Source organism: Toxorhynchites rutilus, unplaced genomic scaffold (assembly GCF_029784135.1).
Source record: "Toxorhynchites rutilus septentrionalis strain SRP unplaced genomic scaffold, ASM2978413v1 HiC_scaffold_95, whole genome shotgun sequence".
NCBI lineage: Eukaryota > Metazoa > Arthropoda > Insecta > Diptera > Culicidae > Toxorhynchites > Toxorhynchites rutilus.
The window spans coordinates 1-20,203 of record NW_026600163.1 but is presented as its reverse complement, the minus strand read 5'-3'; the positions used below and the strand labels follow the sequence as shown (position 1 = coordinate 20,203).

The following is a 20,203-nucleotide window of genomic DNA, read 5'->3' as shown; positions in this document are numbered from 1 at the left end:
ATTGAAGAAGTAGAGCCAGAGTGTTCATCCATACGAGTATGTTGGAAGTCGTTCAGGATGATGAGGTTAAGTTGTTCAACGATTTTTAAAATAATTTTACCTCTTAAATTGCATCTTTGGCCACCCCATACAGTATGGTAGGCGTTAAAATCACCCATGATTATGAAAGGGTGTGGTAATTGTTGAATGGCATTGTTCATTTCTGCTTCCAAATTACTGTTACTATGCGTTGGGGAAATATATATAGAAGCGAGGGTTAACCGTAACGGTCCCGTGAGTTGGATTGCGCATATCTGTAACTGTGATGAAATTTGGATGAGGGTATGTGGGAGATGGCTCAAAACAGCGAGGCATACTCCACCCTGGCGTGAGGTAAGTCCCTCACGGAAGTACCACTTGTATTTACCTTGTAGTGAAAGGTTAAAATCGGGTGTAATCTTAGTCACTCTGGCTTCTTGGAATGCAAGTGTTAGTGGGAGATGTTTCTCCTCAGCTAACATTAATTTAATTTCATCCATTGACCTACTAAGCCCACGCAAATTCCATTGAATGGCAAGTTTTCGGTTGGATGTTGAATTTTGGACAACAGGTGTACTGTTTTTGTGTGGAGTGTTGAATTTTAAGAAATGTTATGGAGGCTCTTGAAGGGTTTAATTAATTTGGAAGGAGGTATATCAGAAATTATTTTGACTGTTTGTTACCTTTGGAAGTCTTGGTCTTCAGTCTAGGGTCAAATTTTAAATAATTTGGTATTGTTCGATTCGTATTGGGTACTGTTTTGTATGAAGTGGATGGTTGAGGGTCGGCCTGTTGTGGGGCGGCCGGTTGAGAGATTTCTGGTTGTTGGTTTTTATATCTTTTCCTTGTTTTATCATTAACGCGGAAATTTTCATCTTCAGATGATTTCAAATCATCTGAAGTTGAAGTTTTTGAATTTTTGATTTTACGTTTATTTAATTTTGCTGATTCAGTTTCCATGGGAATTTCTGAATCAGTTTCGGAATCGGAAGTGGAGATGGTAAATTCAATGTCTGGCTGGTTAACTATCGGTGTGGAAACCGTTTGGATGATTGGGGTAGGGTTGGGCTGTGTGCAGTTGCACTTACAGCGATTGCATCCCGTGCTTTGAACTAAGTTAAGTCTCTCTTGGACTTTGCTTGCGTACGAGGATCCATTTACTTTGGTCTGGTAGCTTTGTTTGGCTTCCTTGTACGATATTCCTTGGTCTACCCTCACTTTGGTAATATTGTTTTCTGCAACCCATGCGGGGCATTTTCTATTCGTAGAAGGGTGGTTGCCACTGCAATTTACACAGAAGGCAGGAGCGTTGCAAATGAAGTTCTTGGCTGTTTCTTCATTGCCTAGTTCTGGGTGTGCTTGTCCACAGTTTCGGCATAATTGGATCTTGGTTCTACATTTTTTTGAAGTATGTCCGAATTTGTAGCAGCCGAAGCACTGCATAGGATTCGGATAAAAATTGCGCGTGGGGGCGCGGATAAAGCCAAAGTTAATATATTCCGGGATTACAGTACCTCTGATGGTCAAAATCAGGGTTGGAGTTGGAATTAATTCCTTCTTAGTTGGGTCCATACGGGAAATTCTTTTGATCGCAATAACTCTTTGGTCAGCAAGCTCTTTTAAAAGTACAGCTTCTGCCATATCAATCACATCCCTACAGGATACCACGCATTTGCGCTGGTTCAAGGTAGGGTGATAAGTTATCTCCACAGGGGTTTTGTCAATTAATGACTTAATACCCAGGAGCGCATCTACATATTCCTTGTTACGAATATGGATCACGTATTGCAAATTATTGTTCTCATCGCGCTGTGGTCTCGCGTCCTTGAAATCGCGATCCGTAACAGCTTGGATGGTTTTGGAAACAACGAAAGGGTTTGATGGTAGATTATTCTTGCCAGTTGCTTTGAGCAATAAAATTTGGAGCTCCCCACATAAGGGGTCGGCCCAGAGAGGAGAGGTGCGTGTGGTGGGCACGCCATTATAAAGGTTTGTTGACTTACCGGCACTGCTGGAAGCCATGGTAGAGGCTGGCTATACCCGGGAGGTACAGCCAGGGGGGTTGATGTAGAGATACACACTAAAAATGGCACTAATGCAGAATAAAAAAAAAGAAAAGGCTCAACAGTTTCGGAGCTTGTTTCAAAAAAGTTTTTAAAATTTCACTAGAAACACTACTTTTAATACAATGAAACACTACTATAATGTCTATGAGGTTTAAAGAAAAACTGTTAAAATATCACTAACACTATGTACTGCTGCTGGGGGGGTGCGCCCCCGCACCGGAGAAACGGTAGTGTGGGTACACCACCACTCTGCAATCCAGGATCAAACACCAGCTGAAAATAAAAACCACCACCAGAGATAAGTAACCAGTAATAATAATGTGGGGTATATATAAGTGAGCTGAAAAAAACGCGCCAAAAACAGGGACCGACGCTAGGGGCAGTGAAAACTGCCGGTATCGAAAGCCACCAACCGTCTAGGCTATTCGGTGGCCTCCTCCTTGTCCTCGTCTTGTACACCTGTGGGAGAAAACTTTATTTAGGACTGATTAGAGCCTCAAGGAATTTCCTTTAGCATAGAACCAGTTGTATGAGGAGAAAACTTCTATTTTCGCTACTCTTTTCCAAGGGGCGCTACAAACATGACCGTCTCGGTTGAATGTCAGAAGCACCGTGTTGGAAAAAATGTCCGTACGTAGCTTTTATGCTCTTTATACTTGGATGTATAGTGGTGCCGACAGCTGTAGCCAATCACGACCAAGCATCGTGTGCGGATGCACCCAAGCGAGAGGGTATAAATAGTGCGCGCGTGATTTTTTTCTTCATGGTGCTACTGACACTCGACCGCAACGGTTACGTTTTTAGCGCCATTCTAAAAGAGAAGCATAGAAATAAAAGTTTTCTCCTACAACCCGATGCATAGCTTTTTTCAAAGCTGTCTTCGGTACTAAATAAAGCGTTCTTTTTCAGCAACAGTTGTCCGGACATCAGGAAAGGAGGAAGCAGCCGAGAAGCCCCCAACAGCCATTCTGGAAGTTGGTTCGGTCGGATTGGCCACTTTGACCGGCAGTTTTCACTGCCCCTTGCGTGTCCCGCTGTTTGCGCCCGTTTCATCAGCAACGTTTCCCCTGCCAGTGACGCGCGATTTTGGCGCAATTTTCTTCGCATCAATCATCAGCAGCTCAGGAGGTGTAAGGTGTGAGGAGGTTATTTTCGCTTCGTCGTTTTGAGCCGCTGCGGCTGTTGCCCTGCCGTCGGCGGTGTCCGGTCCCTTCCCCGCTACCCCACTACCATTAGGTGGTGATCTTCGAGGAGGTCCTTCAACACGATCGGTGAGTGACCAAACTTTTCATTTTACCAGGAGTTAGTGAAAGATAGGACGCCCAAAGGGTATAGGTTAGGAAATTTCTACTACATATCCCAAATTAATTTTATATAACAGATATTTAAAAGTGACTTTTCCAAGTGTTTTTAAAACAGTGCTTTTCTGCCCCAAGTGTTTTTCAGCCAAGTGATTGCGGTGTTCGTCCTTGTAACTGCGTTGGCATTGTCCCCCGCCGTTACCGTCCTCCGCCGTTTTCGTCCCCGCTGTTATTGTCCCCCGACGCACAACGTACATAGAATAAGAAAATTTAAAAACTTTTTACCTGGCTGTACCTAGGTATAGCCAGCCTTGAACATGGCTTCAAGCAGCTCCGGCGCCGGAAGGCCAACAAATATATACAATGGTGTTCCCACCACCCACACTTCCCCCAAATGGGCTGATCCCTTTGGCGGAAATTTGCAAATTTTATTGTTGAGAGCAACTGATGGTAATATTCTTCCACCCAACCCCTTCGTTGTATCGAAATCGATCCAAGGTGTGATCGGAGATAAATTTAAAGATGCAAAACCTCAACGCGATGATAAAGGTCGCCTTCAATATGTTCTACAAATACGCAACGTCAAACAGGTTGAACCTTTACTGGGTATGAAGTCGCTAACTGACTCGACCCCAATTGAAATAATTTTTCATCCCACTCTTAATCAACGCAAGTGTGTTGTATCTTGCTGGGATGTTGTTTCCATGCCAGAGGATGTACTTCTTACTGAACTCTCTGAGCAAAAAGTTATCGGTGTCAAAAGAATATTTAGATACGATACAATTAAAAAGGAAAAGGTAGCAACTTCTACCCTAATCCTAACCATCAACGGAACAGTCATTCCCGAAGCGATTAACTTCGGTTTCATTCGCGCACCAACCAGAAACTACTATCCAAGCCCGATGCAATGCTTCGGATGCTATAATTATGGACACACTTTCAAGAAGTGTATGAAGAAAATACAGTTATGCCGTAACTGTGGTGTAGCACACCCAGAACTAAACCAAACCGATAAAGAAAAGGCGAAGAAGTTTCAATGCAATGCACCTGCCTCATGCGTGAACTGCAAGGAAAATCACTCCTCCACTAGCAGGAAGTGCCCAGCTTGGATCGCCGAGGACAAAATAACACGAGTTAGGATTGATAAAGGAATCTCCTACAAGGAAGCTAAATCCATTTGTGAAAACAATAATGGTTCTTCCTTCGCTAGTAAATTGAAAGAGCGGCTCGACAATATCCAAAACACAGGATGCCAACAATGCAAGTGCAACTGTACACAAACAAAGTCAGCTCCTATTAAATCGAATAAGACTGTTTCTATTCAGGCCAATAAAAAATCTGAACAGGGATCCAGCATCATTCCAATTGACTCTGAGGAAGATTCTGAATCTCCAATGGAAATCGAATCAACTTACTCAAATAAAAGAAAAATCATCTCGAAAACAACAACTTCAGATGAATTCAAATCATCGGAAGATGAACAACCAATTGAGAAGGAATCTTCTAGGAAGAAACCTAAAAATAAGAAATCGACCCCAACCCTACAGAAGACCCAATCCCACCAGAACTACCTATCACAACCCAGCACTTCAACCCAACCAATTGGATCCAATCCACCTACTACCCAACACAAACCCAATCCTACTACCAACAAACCAATTGTTAATGTTTCCAAAAATGATCCGAGACTAAAACTCAAACAATCCAAGGGTGAAAAACCCAACCACAACTAATTTCAACTGATTTCTACTCCACCAATCTCCAATTTATCCTCCACACCTCAGCCCACTTCCCCCCTTCCAATCTTAACATTCAATCCCCCACCTAATCATACACCATCGTCTCGAGACCCTATCCCTAATCGCAAACTTTCCATTCAATGGAACTTGCGTGGGCTTTACAGTTCAATGAACGAAATAAAATTAATGTTAGCGGAAGAGAAACATCTCCCACTAACCCTAGCTTTCCAAGAAACTAAAGTGCCGACTGGTACAAACATGAATAGTGCCCTAGGAGGCAAATTCAAATGGTATTTTTGTGACGGACTATCTTCACAACAAGGAGGAACATGCCTCGCTGTCCTAAGTCACCTTTCTCATACTGTGATCCCCATAACATCACCACTACAAATATGTGCAGTCCAACTCAAGGGACCTTTCCAGGTAACCCTTGCTTCAATATACATATCCCTTCAGCACAATATCAATGATTTTGAAGTTGATTTGGTAAATGCTTTCAAACAATTACCACACCCATTTATTATCATGGGTGACTTCAACGCACACCATACTTCCTGGGGAGGAAAAAAATGTGACGCAAGAGGTCATACGATTCTTAGAATCATCCAAAAACTGAACCTCATTATCATCAACGATCATCAACATACCAGACTCGATCCACGTTTTGGATCAACGTCTGCCCTCGATCTCACGATCGCATCTTGGGAACTGGCACCCAGACTAAATTGGTTTGTTGACAATGACCTCAGAGGAAGTGATCACTTCCCAATTCACATCAGAACATTAACAAGGAATCCCAATATTACACTTCGCAGAAAATGGAAATACCAATCAGCCAACTGGGGAGGCTTTGAATCTTCAATTGACAGCTTACTTCAAGCACACATAAGCTACTCTGTTGATGACTTTACTCAAGCCATTCTCTCCGCTGCAGAAGTAAATATCTACAGAACAAGTGGGAACCCCGGTCGTAAGGCTGTCCCCTGGTGGAATAATGAAGTAGCACTTGCCATCAAAAAAAGAAGAAAACTGCTTCGTCTTCTCAGACGTCTTCCAGATGGAAACAACAGCAAAAGGATTGCTTTATCCAATTTTCAGGAAGCTAGAGCTAATGCCAGAAAAGCAATAGCCGAAGCAAAAACCCAAAGCTGGACTGAATTTCTTGATGAATTTAATCCTTCAACATCTTCAAAAGAACTATGGAACAAGGTCAACGCTCTCAGTGGCAAGAAAGCTTCTAACTGCTATTCCATTGAGATCAACGGTATTACTACTGAAGACCCTGGTACCATAGCCGAACATCTGGCAGATCATTTCGCCAAATCTTCATCCACTTCGAATTACACCAATGCCTTTAAGAATATCAAAGCCAAAGCAGAACTAGAAGTGTTTCCCTCTGCTACAGGTCAACAGCACGAATACAACAAACCTTTCTCCATGGACGAGCTGCTCTGGGCCCTTAAAAGGTCCAAAGGTAAGTCAGCCGGCCCAGATAATATCGAATACCCGATGATAAGACACCTGCCCCACCATGCGAAAACCCTGCTTTTGCAGATTTTCAACGAGTGCTGGACAAACAGATACTTTCCAGATTCATGGAAAGCTGGCATGGTAATCCCGATCCCCAAAGCAAAAGAGGACAAACGTGATGTGAATAGCTATCGCCCTATCACGCTCCTCAGCTGCTTAGGGAAACTTTTTGAAAGGATGATTAACCGAAGACTGATAACAACCCTCGAAGAACAACAACTACTAGACCCCAGACAACATGCTTACCGTCGAGGAAAAGGCACAAGTACATATTTCTGCCATCTCAACCAATTTCTTCATGACTCCACACAGAAGAGACAACACAATGAACTTGCTTTGCTTGATCTTTCCAAAGCATTCGATACCACCTGGAAGCATAATATCATAGATCAACTCCACCAATGGGGATTCGAAGGTTACCTCTTCGAAATCATTCAAAGTTTCCTCCTCAACCGAAGTTTTCAAGTTTTCTTCGGAGGGTCAATATCTGAAAGCCGAGTTCAAGAAAACGGAGTACCACAGGGCTCTGTTCTTTCGGCAACTCTCTTCCTAATAGCAATGCAATCAGTTTTCGATGTTATTCCACCAAACATCGAAATACTGGCATATGCTGACGATATACTGCTTATGGCCCGAGCATCATTCACTGAACTTGCACGCAGAAGACTCCAGATAGGAATCTCTGCTATCAGCAGCTGGGCAGATTCAATTGGTTTCAAAATTTCAGCACAAAAATCCAATATACTTCATTGCTGCAGTCTAAAAGGTCACAAGAAAAAATTCAAACCATGCAAAATTAATGGTGCACTTGTGAAACGAGTTAAATCAGCTCGAATTCTAGGTGTTACAATAGATAAAAATCTTTCATTCACAGACCACATCAAAAAGACAAAAGCAGATATCAAAAGCCGTATCCGGTTAACGATGGTAATAAGTGGTCGCAGCCGCTTAAGCGCGCGTAAAACCATTTATAAAATCGGTAGAAGTATCGTCTTCACAAAAATGCTATACGGGATTGAACTCTTCAGCAGTGCATCCTGGAAATCAATTGATCATTTAAAACCTTGCTACCATAGCGTAATCAGATATGCCTCAGGAGCCTGTAAGTCCAGCCCAATAAAAGCTTTGCTTGTGGAGGCTGGCCAAGTTCCCTTCGAAATGTTCATCACCAGAGCCTTGGCCAATCGAGCCATCCGAATCTCACAGAAATATCCAAATCTCACATCAACCACCACGAGAGCTAGCAAATGGCTTCAAGACATTTGCAATATCACTCTCCCGGGAGCCGCTCCTCTAACTAGAGAAGGCCCTCGACCATGGTACGACCAAGGACCAAAATTTGACTGGACTATTAAAAACTCTGTTAGAGCTGGTGAAGCCAACAGTATAGTCACAGCTATCTTCAACAATCACATACATAAACAGTTCCCCTTCCATCGCAAAATCTTCACAGATGGATCTGTTGATGGTGATAAAGTAGGATTTGGAATATTTTCCGACAATGCTCAGATAAAATTCCAATTACCATCCATTTGTTCAATTTTCTCAGCAGAAACAGCTGCCCTCCTCGTTGCGATATCACTATGTGATGATAACACGAAAACGGTGATTTTCTCCGATTCCTACAGCTCCCTGCTTGCACTCCAGAGTGGCGAAAATAAGCACCCCTGGACCCAAAGCATTGAAGCTGGAATCAAGGGAAAGGACATCGTTTTCTGTTGGATCCCGGGACATTGCGGAATTCAAGGAAATGAATTAGCTGATCGTCTTGCCAAAGAGGGAAGAAATTCTGAACTATGGACTGATATCCCCCCGTCCGAAGACATCATCAGATGGGTTGATAACAACCTACGATCGTGTTGGGATATAAATTGGAACACCTCTAATGACTTCTTTCTAAGAAAGATAAAGAATACCACCCATCCTTGGATGGACAGTACTAAGCGCCCCATTCAAGTATGCCTGACACGCTTGCGTATCGGGCATACTCTCTTAACACATAATTTCTTGATCGCAAATCAACCGCGCTGCACATGGTGCAATGTAAGGCTCACAGTAGAGCATTTGTTAATCAATTGCCCAGTTTTTAACATCTCTAGAACAAAATTTCAGGTTGGAGACAGCATCAGAACTGCATTAGCAAGAGACGACATCGAAGAGGACCGGACCATAAAATTCTTAAAGGATACAGGTTTACTCGACAAAATTTAATAATATAATATCGAAATGAATACACATTAAAAGTATTTTCCTTTTCTGTTCTTTTATTTTCAGCAAAAGATGAGCAGGTTTTTACGCCCATTTTAGAAGCAAGCTCTTCAAGCACACTAAAATGGGCTTTTTCCCTGCTCCAATTGTTTGGTTGTGTTTTTGGCCCCAGAGCCGTGTAGGGTGCGGCGATACGACATACGTCCATAGCGGTTACTAAGACTGAGTCGAGCGAGAATAACGAATTTTGCAATAGTTTTTCTTAGTTTTCCTTTAGTTAAATTTCCCGCCCTCAAGGGCAAGAGACGAATGAACTCTCAGAGTTTAAAGTCTCTCTAATTCAATACCTTCCTTCCTTCCTTTTTTCTTCATTATACTCGTTCGACGCTCAGATCGACAAGCGCCTGTGCTTTCGTCAGTAACTTTCTTTCCCATTAACCAACATGACTGGACGCGGCAAGGGAGGCAAAGGACTCGGTAAAGGAGGAGCAAAGCGTCATCGCAAGGTACTGCGTGACAACATCCAGGGTATCACGAAACCCGCTATCCGTCGTCTAGCCCGCCGTGGGGGCGTCAAACGTATCTCTGGTCTGATTTACGAAGAAACCCGAGGAGTGCTGAAGGTATTCCTGGAGAATGTTATTCGTGACGCTGTCACCTACACCGAACATGCCAAGCGTAAAACAGTGACTGCTATGGATGTCGTATACGCGCTGAAACGTCAGGGACGTACCCTATACGGGTTTGGAGGTTAACAAATACCCCCAAAACAAAACGGTCCTTTTTAGGACCACAACATGTTTGTCACCAAAAGAGTTTATCAATTTTAGTTTCTTAACAAAAAAAAACCACCACCACACTACCACCTACACAACTACATTTCATTTGAAAAAAAAAAAAAAAAAACAAACAAACAAAAATAAAACCTTGACTCACACCACATACCAACTCGCATATCAATTGGCTTAATAATACAAACGATTTTTTTCATTTGGCAGACTTATCTCACTTCTTAACTAGGCGAACCTAGCCAGAATTTTCACCTGCCCCCGGGCTTCTGAATGCCAAAGGGGGACTAGGCTCTGCGGAATGCACGTATCTGCATGCTCGTGCTGTTTTAGTCCTGACCGAGGAATTGTCGGACAATCGCGCAGGTGCTAAGGATGACCGACTTTTGGATGCCGGCCAATTCCTTCTCGATGTTCAACACCTTTAGCGCTTCCAGAAGTGTCTTCGGGATAATTCCAGTTCCAGAGAGAACGACTGGAACAATTCTTGGGACCTCCCTTAGCCCCCACAGTTCCTTGAGCTCCACGGCCAATGGTCGGTACTTGCAGATTTTGCGACCGTGGGTCTCCTCCAGATTCTGGTTCAGTGGAATAGCGACATCGATGATGGTGACTTTGCGGTCGCTCTTGTCGTAAACCATTATATCTGGGCGGTTGTGGTGGATCGAGAGGTCGGTCAGAACAGTGCGATCCCAGTACAGCTTGAAACGGTCATTTTCCAGGACAGGTGCAGGCAGGTACCGGTAGTTTGGTACGTTGTCTTCCAGTAGAGCACATTGGAGCGCCAGTTGTCGATGAACAATACGGGCCACGTTGTTGTGGCGCTCGGTGTAGGCTGCGTTGGCCAAAACGGGACAGCCTCCCATAATGTGCTCTATGTTTTCACCTGGTTGATGGCACATCCGGCAAATGTCATCAACGTCTTGATGCCAGACGTACCGCCTGCAGTTTCTCGTCGGCATTATCCTGTCCTGGATGGCTATCATGTCGGCTTCTACTACTGAAGAGAGTTCACCACGCGTTAGCCACAGATTAGATGCGGCCTTGTCGACGTGTGGCCGGTCCAGTTGATGGGGGTGGGCACCATGCACTGCCTTCTGCTTCCAAGCTGCAATCTTCTCCTCCACTGTCTGCAGATTGCAGTTGAGTTGGTACTCCGCTTGCGCCAAGTGCAGAGCGCTGTATCCTCTGTCGGCGGCGCAGACAGCCCGGTATAGCGCGTTTTGGTTGGCGCGTTCTGCGAAGTACTCGCGCAGTTGTCGTACCTGGGCAACACACAGTGCAGAAATGTCGACGATTCCAAGTCCCCCTTCTTTGCGTGGTAGTGAAACTCTCTCCAGTGCCGATTGAGGATGGTGCATTCCGGCCTCTTTGAATGCTTTCCTCATCCTCCTCTCAAGGTCCTCTAGGTTAGTTTTGCTCCATTTGACTACACCAAAACTGAAGGTCAGCAGGGGAACCGCGAATGTGTTGATCGCGCGTACCTTGTTCCCCGCGTTGAGGAAAGTCCTCAGGACACAGTTCACTCGACTCAAGAACTTGTCTCGCAGCTCCGTCTTGATGTCGGAGTGGCGAATCCCGGTGAGCTGTCGGAATCCAAGATATTTATAGGATTCGCCACGAACCATGTCTCTTATAAACTCGCCGTCATAGACCTCGTAGCCTCCGGATTCGGTAAGTTGTCCTTTCAGCAGGTGGACACAGCGACACTTGTCGAGGCCGAACTCCATACAGATGTCCCTGCTTATGTCTTCGACAACCCGGATAGCTACACCTAGACGCTGACGTGAATCAGCGTAGACCTTGAGATCGTCCATGTAAAAGGTATGGGTCACTTCTTCGTGGGCGCCGTCGCCATACCTTATTTTATAGCCATGACCGTTTCTATTGAGCGTCCTACTGAGGGGGTTCAGTGCCAGACAAAACCAAAGCGGGCTGAAAGAGTCGCCTTGGAATATCCCCCTCTTTATCTGCAGCGTTCTAGACTGCAACACATTTTCCCCATCACTGAGGTGCAGAGACGTACTCCACTGCCTCATCGCATGCTGCAGGAACCTAACGACGACGGGATCAATTTTGTAGAGCTCCAATACCCGGACGAGAAACGAGTGAGGTATGGAGTCATAAGCCTTCCTGTAATCGATGTAGGCCATACTTAGGTTCCGCTGGTTATATACCGCCTGGCCGACTATGGCTGCGTCGATGATGGCCTGGTCTTTGCAGCCATGCGTATTTTTCCTGCATCCTTTCTGCTCTTCTGCGATGATGTGATGCTGTTCGCAGTGAGCAGAAACTTTGGCGGTAATTATGCTGCTCAGTATTTTGTACAGACTCGATAGGCACGTTATCGGTCTGTACTTTGATGGGTTCAATGTGTTGCTGTCTTTCGGGAGGAGGAAGGTGACGCCACGGGTGGCGAATTCAGGAAGGTTGTGTGGGTCACGTAGCACCTTGTTGAAGCACTCAGCTATCTTTGGATGTGCGACGGTCAGCTTCTTGTGCCAAAAGTTCTGGACACCATCGGGGCCCGGTGCTGCCCAGTTCCTCAGGTACCGCGAGGCTTCGCGGACATCGTTCTCTCCGACGATGATAGCTGGCATCTCTCCAATTTCACCACAACTCTCCTCCTCCCGTCTTAACCACATTTGCCCGTCGCGATGTTCTACTGGGGTCTCCCAAATACCAGCCCAGAAGTTCGTCACATCGCTAATATCTGGCAAACCTTCGCGGTAGTCGGGCTTCTCGTCGCTAATGTGGTCGTAGAACGCTTTTTCGTTATCTCTGAACATCCGATTTTGTTCCTGGCGCTTTGCAGAGTCAGAGTAACGTTTCAGCCGTTTAGTTAGGACGCTCAATTGCTGTACCAGTGTGTCGAGTTTTTCCGTCAGCTGGTGAGCTCCCAGCTGGCGAAGTTCAGTAGGCCGCACGATCACAGCAACTTGGCGACATAATTTCGCCGATCTGCTGCCTCTTTTGTACGCCATCAGTCTTCCAATTGCGGCGCGCTTGTTTAGGATCCGTTGCTCCAATCTCCTTCGCCATGGAGGCTCACGCCTTTCACGGAGATGTTGGAGCAGTCCGCCTCTTGGCCTAATACGGTATCCTAAACTTTTGGCGGTCGCCACAGCAGCACAGTAAACTTTCAGTTGCAGCTCCTCCATGTTCTCAGCATCAACCAAGTGCAGCGGAAGAACGTGCTCGTTCATGAGCTTTACTGCACTTGTCAGCCTGCGGGAATGCTGCAACTTCGGGATCCTGGGGCGCGACAAAGGGTCCGTGTCGCGGAACTGTGAGATCGCCTCGTCGTAATGGAAGACCAGATCGCGTAGTAGTTGTTGATCTGGCTGTGGATCTTCCGGCTCAGGGGGTTGTTGTACTGTGGCCTCCACTGGTGCTGATTCGCGTGCCCCACTCGCGAATGAATTGCTCAGCCGTACTGAACTTCGTCTCGACACATCGCTTGCTCTGCTTGTTCTGGAGCTTAGTTCTCTCTGCACCTGCTGCTTGATCTCGTCGACTTGCGTTTGGGAGAGCATATTGTTGCGTACAATCGCTCTACGCCTCGCGTTCATCGCGTTTTGGTCAAGCCTCCCGACGAACTCTGGATACGCTTCCTCGAACATTGCGAGTATTCGAGGGCGACCGCTCATGTCCGTCTCCAAAGCAGTGCAGATGTAATAGGCGCGGATCACGAATTCATTCATTTCATGTGTCCACATGATCCGTCGCCTAGTAGTACCCACAAGTGTGGACGACTGTCGTCTGACAGTCGCAACACGCCTCGTAGGCGCAGCGTTTCGTTGGTGATGTCGATGGCTGCTGTTTCCGTGTGGCGGTAGCTCTTCGGGTTGAACCCGGCTGGTGGCCCGCTCTTGCACATCGCCCTCCAGCCGCTGGCCGCTCGCTCTTACGCCCGTTCCAGGACCAGCTCCAGTTCGGGGACCCTCCTCGGGCGATCGCATTCTGAGTATTCTTCGTGAACGTAGCTCCATTTTCTGGGTGTATCTCCTTTGCCCGGGAGACAGCGGGTTGGCAAGGCCTCCATGACCCGGGAGGCCTTCCCCGGGAGAGATATAGCGCTCTGACTCGCTCGCACCCCCTCACTTAGCCACTTTCGACACCCGTTCTCGGAGCCAAGACCAGGTGTGTGTTTCCAGTTCACGCCCGATCTAAAAATGTCGTCATATGATCTTCGTGGAGGCGTGAGATAGGAACATTTGATACCAACAGGTAGGCTCCTACCCTAGTGTTGATCCCCATTTGAGAACCTCCCGTTTCCAGTTCACGCCCGATCTAAAAATGTCGTCATATGATCTTCGTGGAGGCGTGAGATAGGAACATTTGAGACCAACAGGTAGGCTCCTACCCTAGTGTTGATCCCCATTTGAGAACCTTCATTTTGTATTTTTTGTTTGTTTGTTAGTTTGGTTTTTTTTTTTAATTTTGTATTCGATTGTATTTTGTAAACCGTTGCACATAGTAACATATACAGTATATTCTCGTGTTTCTGTCGATAGAAACATTCGAGCGGGATTGAGAATTGAAATTGAGAACTACATAAAATGTTTCAATTTTTACAACTAATTTCATTAGTGTATCCAGCTGACCACGTGGCGTCTGAGACGAGACCAGCCAATAGATGGGGAGCCCCCACCGGTGATTGGTTGATTTTTGTAAACAAATCACTTCTACGCGGTTGCCAATTTTGTTCTTTGCCTCTACTTAAGGTGAAGGTGGAAGCTAGCCATGGTAGTAGTATAGGTAAACCCACGTGTAAAAATTGGGTAATAGTGTTTGTGAGAGAAGAGCAAAGCACACGTAAATAGATCAATTCACTTATCAGACTGTGTGGCGCTACATTGACACGAGTCTTTGAATAAATTTGAAAATAAAAATAACAATTCAATACTGTAAATGTAAAATGTACGAACGATATGTTCCCACGAACAATTGCGGATATAAATATGTATAGAAGGTGTATCTGTATATGAAGTAAAATTCTGATTATACGCGAGCGTAACATGAGCAAATTTATAAGACATGCGAATTGGGGCCCTTTTGGTATTAACAAGTTCTTCCGCATAGTAACTCGATGTGGATAATTCCTTAATGTTTCCTTCGTTGATCGTATTGTTTTCACATACTCACGTTGGAGAGCCTTAACGCTCTTCGTTGGCCGAGGCATTTTGATTGAATGTAATACTTTTCCGTTTACTGTTTTTGAAAGCATAGGCGGTGTTCCGAGCTCTACAATACAATTTTCTTACCCAATGTTAAAGTTGCTAGAACTTACATTATAGACCCATTAAACGTAGAAATAATAATTGTATTGATATCAACACAATTTTATTCTATTGATTTTAATTACATGAAACGCTATGACTCAGAAATAACATGTTATTGAGTGGTTTTTATAGCTGTTTCGACGATCTTGTCTGGCATCAGTGTCGAAAAAATAACGATGCTTTCAACAATACAAACAAAACCATTGCCGAAGATTGAGAAATGAAAATTTAACTTTCAGAGCACTAGCTCGAGTTTTACGACGTTTTTCACTATACATCTATATATATCGACAAGAAAACAAGAAAAAGAAAAGGAAGTTCCTAGAAATCCTTTTATATAATCTTTTTCTGCCCCATCTAAAAAAAAGCATTAATTCTTAATTTACCAAGAATACAGCATATAAGAATATTAGAAATATGCAAACTTTATATTCCAAAATCTTTATCATCTGATAATTATCTAAAAGGTCGTTATACATTCTTCTCTTCGATAAAAGACCCGAAAAACACGCAACAACTGCATGAAATGTAAAAAATATGTTTGTTTCGAGCATGCAGTTATGCAATGTTCTGATTCTTACTCCAATGAAACCACAATCTATTAATACGCTTTTATGTTATTTTATAGCTCCTTATACTTCCATGAATTATGTTCAGTTGCTTACTTTTTATTAACAAGAGTGAAAAATTCGAATTTCGTTATTTGTGTTGGAGTGTCAAAAATTACTCTGTCTTGAGGAGGCTGATTTAGATGACTATTAAAACTTAATAAAGACGACAAAAACATATTTTTTGGAGTTTTTCATTCAATCATACCCTCTTCTTCAAATAAATGCCAACGAAGCCTGAAAAATACACAATAGCAACATTACAGAGAAGTTCAATTTTCGGTCTGTGACACCGTGCGCGAGTATACGTGTTATGATTTTGCACGCGAGTACAGGAGGGTTAAGCAATTTAAAACTGCCTTAGGGTCGACTAATCTGATAGAGAATAGCTGACCTCATACAAACTAACATCGTATCCAGATGTCGACACCATTCCGCCGTCAACGCGAATAAGTAGAAGCATACACAAAATTGGCAACAGTGTAGAATTGGTTTGTTTACAAAAATCAACCAATCAGCGGCGGGGGTTCCCCCTGTATTGGCAGTGTCTCGTCCCAGACACCATGTGATCAGATGGATACACTAATGAAATTAGTTGTAAACATTTAAATATTTGATGTAATTCTCACTCTCACTCTGTTGCCAATGTTGCAATTTTGTGTGTGTTACTACTTATTCGCGTAGATTAGATGGCATTGAGCTTCGTATTACAAGTTGGGGGAGTTTGCATGACTATATGTGTTTGTAGCAGAAATGAACACATTTTTAAAATAAAAATTATTTTCCCAAATCAAAGTAGTACTCTATGTAAATGAAAATTACTTTTGTCTGCAAGCGATGAAAAAATGTCATACAAAAATTGTGTATAAAAATAATTTTACATTACAGTTGTGAGTTTTGGTGAGAATATCTTAAAATTTGTAGAAAATAGTTTAAATTATGGTCAGAACAACGTACTTCAAGTAATTAAATAATGCAAAGAAAAAAATTTCATACAAATTTTAACAATTCAAAATTGCCTTCGGACCGACTAATCTGATAGAGAATAGTTTGTTGCCTCATACAAATTGATGTCGTATCCAGATGTCGACACCATACCGCCGTCCTCGCGAATCGCGCCTGGCAGTACAAACTGCACTGCACTAAATGCTGAATCATCTGAAGATGGACAGTCCTCCCTCCCTGGGAAAGGTATCTTCAAGGAAGAAACCTAAAAATCAATCTCAATCCAACCGAACACACTTCATCCCAATCGATTGCTTTTCATGAACCCACCACCCCTAACAAACCTACTCCTGTTATCGAAAGAAAACAAAAAAAATATATATATATTCGAATGAATCGATTATTGTAAAATGCCCCAACGATGATTGATCCATAATCGAGTAAACGAAAAATTTAGACATCTCTAGCCGTGGATATGACGGTTTGCACCTGGTCGAAGAAAATGCGAAAGTAAACAACAATATTTGATTGTAGTTTTACACAATATTCTATGATAAGTGGAAAACAATAAAATAAACTCTTTTGCTTTAAAACAATATTGATAGTCCTGAAAAGGACTGAATTTGATTTCTCGTGTTGTGCTGTTGTTTTAGTCGGACCACTACTACTGGCTACGTTGTTCACTTTTTGGCAGCGGTAGCTTTTTTCGGAGCTGCTGCTGCTTTCTTTGGCTTTGGCGTTTTCGGTTTCTGTGCGGCGGTTTTCGAGGGTTTCGTTGGCTTTTGCTTCGGGGCGGTAGCAGCAGCTTTCTTCACACTGCCGGTCTTCTTGGCAGCCTTGGCACTCGCTGCCTTGGTTTTCTTCTCGCTGGCCACCACCTTCTTCACAGCAGCAGCAGCAGCAGCAGCTTTCGGTTTTTTGGCTGCGGTTGCTGTATTTTTCTCCCCGGTAGCAGCGGCAGCTTTCTTCTTGCCAGCAGCAGCGGTAGCCTTTTTCGGCTTCTTCTCGGCGGCTGCCTTCTTGGATTTCTTATCCCCGGAAGCGGTACCCTTTTTCGCTGCTGCTGGTGCTTTCTTAGCCGACGAGCCACTCTTCTTCTCCCCGGTGAACTCCTTTTTGGCCTTTGGGGGGATCTTGAACGAGCCCGACGCACCAGTGCCCTTCGTTTGCACAAACAGGCCCTTGACGACACCGTTCTTCAGCGCTTTCTTGATGAACGGAGTTAGCTTCGCCACATCCGCCTTGTAGTTGCCGGCCAGGTATTTCTTGATGGCCTGCAGCGATGAACCGTTGCGCTCCTTCAGCGTCCTGATGGCGGCCACTATCATCTCGTTAACCGGTGGATGGTTGGCGGGCTTTTTCGGCTTCTTCGCTGCTGCTGCTGCCGCCGCTGATTTGCCGCCTGCCTTTTTCGGCGATTTCTCACTGCCCACGGCTGGTGCCGCCAACGGGCTCTCGCCGACTGCCTCGGTAGCTGCGTTATTGTCCGACATCTCTCTGCTTCCTCTGCTGCTTTTTCAGCGCTTTTCCCTGTTTTGTTTTGTTTCGTTCCGTACCGTTACGGTCTGTGTCTTCTCCTAATACTGCGTGCGTGCGTGCGAGCGAGCTGTATTAAAGAGCGGAGTTTGTAATTTCCAAAAATTGCTACCCCGCTGAAGGTCCACTTTCGGCGGCTGTGTTAGGGATGCGGTCGGGTGACGTGCTCGTTTTGTGCTCGCACTATGCTAGGTACTGTTTCGGAGCGCCAACTTTTCTAGAGGCCATTTCGTCCCCTCTGGTGGCCTCTAGTGGCCAAAGCCACATACTCTATCTATCTGTGATAGTCCCCGGTCACAATGGGACGCATCCGATGTCCAGCGCAGACCAATAAAGGGACGAAATTCGATCCCGAACAGCACTGTGCCGTCTCACACCGGGTGCAATCCGACGGAAGTGTTCCGTTTCCGGCCAATCGCCCGATCGGACCGTTTCGAATTACCACAGCTCGGCGGGTGGGAAAGTTTCCCTACAGAATGGTGCATTGGTTGTTCGGATCCGGGTAAGCGGTCAGCCCCTAGTGACCGGCCAAGAAGTACCATCCGCGCCAGCAGCCGTTCTCAATAGCATGACAGCTGCTAGTCCATCCGCCGCCGCCGCGGACAGATGCCCACGATGGTCCTACCGGAATTAAATATTAAATATTATTTTGTGACCTGCTAGGAGTAGGGTCAGTGCCGGAATAAAATTACCACGATTCGAATTTAATTTGGAGAATATAATTTTCCTATAAATTCATCAAATTCATATTACAGTGATTTCAGTAAATATAGTAAATAAATTGCTTACGACTAAATCCCTTCACTATTCTTCCAGTCCTTCAGTCTTTCAGCTGTGTTCATCTAGCGTAACCTAGTCCCTAATCCGTATTACCAAGATTAAGCTCTGGACATTGTAGCTATATATTAAGAATAAGGCTCACCACTAGTGTCAAGACATTATAAGCAGCATTCAAGCACTGTATATATATATAAAAAAAAAAAAAAGGTTCACGTGGAACTACCTTAGCTTAGCAATCATTCGTTTGTATTGATTAAATTCTTGATTGAATGAAACAGTTTCCAAATTCAATTGAGTTCAATATATTTGCTCTGTGAGTGAAAAAAATGAACAAATGCCGTGTAAAGTCAATTCATTTATTGTGATTGATTGTTCTTCGTTACAAGTAAATTTAATGACGGACCTTTTACGTTTGGTATGATGACTAGAACAAAATATATGTACGGAAGAATTATCAAACGTTTGATGAACCAGCCTAAGGCTGAAAATCTTTCCAATAAAGACAAAAAAAAAAAATTATCAAACGATTATTTTATTTTACATTTCCCTCTGAAGTTTACATCCCAAAAGTGTACATACTTCTCGAATCTCGAATTTGCTTGAAACTGGGAAGTTCATTCGCTTCTAGTGGCTGCACGATTTTCCCAGGTTCCTAAGTTTAGAAGATCATGTTAGGACAGACATATTCCACTCTGCACAAAGGCAAGCGAGGACAAAAGTACTCGCAGTTTGCATTTATTTGCAGAGCCGATTTCCCCAGAAACCTCGGTTTTGAAGTCTGTGTTAGGGAAACACATTTCAATCGGAACAAAAATACCCCCGATTTGTATGAATTCGCAATGCCGATTTCCCCACGCTTCATGGATTTGAAGTCTGTGTTAGGGAAACACATTCCAGTCGGAAGGGAAGGTATTGAATTAGAGAGACTTTAAACTCTGAGAGTTCATTCGTCTCTAATCCAGTCGGAACAAAAATACCCCCGACTTGCATGAATTTGAAATACCGATTTCTCCAGGCACCTTGGTTCAGAAATCTCTATTAGGGAACACATTTCGGTGGGAACAAAAGCTCCCCCTACTTTCGTGTGTTCTTTTTCTTCTTTTTGGCTTTAAGAGGGTTTAAACTTTTCAGTTCACTCGCCTCTAGGCTCTTTCGTGTGCTTGCAATGCCGATTTCGCTGCTTGGTTTTAAAGTCTGTGTTAGGGAACATTTTTCGATGAGAACAAAAGTCCCCCTACTTTCATGTATTTGCAATGCCGATTTCCCCAAGGCTGCTTGGTTTTGATGGTTGTGTTAGGGAAACCGTAAATCGGGCCAATCAAAACGATGCAGTTAGGGCGTTTAGATAACGCCTAATATTTTACAGTTATTCAATTGTTTATCTAATGAAAAACAACAT

General features: G+C 44.2%; 2 protein-coding genes across 2 annotated transcripts; one reads left to right on the top strand and one right to left on the bottom strand.

Moving 5' to 3' along the window:
* Positions 1-9,253: 9,253 nt before the first annotated feature.
* Positions 9,254-9,664, top strand: LOC129782496 (histone H4). The gene has a single exon (XM_055789648.1). The coding sequence runs from the start codon at positions 9,306-9,308 to the stop codon at positions 9,615-9,617; it is 312 nt and encodes a 103-aa protein (XP_055645623.1). The 5' UTR covers positions 9,254-9,305; the 3' UTR covers positions 9,618-9,664.
* A 7,422-nt stretch (positions 9,665-17,086) lies between these two features.
* LOC129782500 (histone H1B-like) lies at positions 17,087-18,128 on the bottom strand. The gene has a single exon (XM_055789652.1). The coding sequence runs from the start codon at positions 17,979-17,981 to the stop codon at positions 17,169-17,171; it is 813 nt and encodes a 270-aa protein (XP_055645627.1). The 5' UTR covers positions 17,982-18,128; the 3' UTR covers positions 17,087-17,168.
* Positions 18,129-20,203: the final 2,075 nt, after the last annotated feature.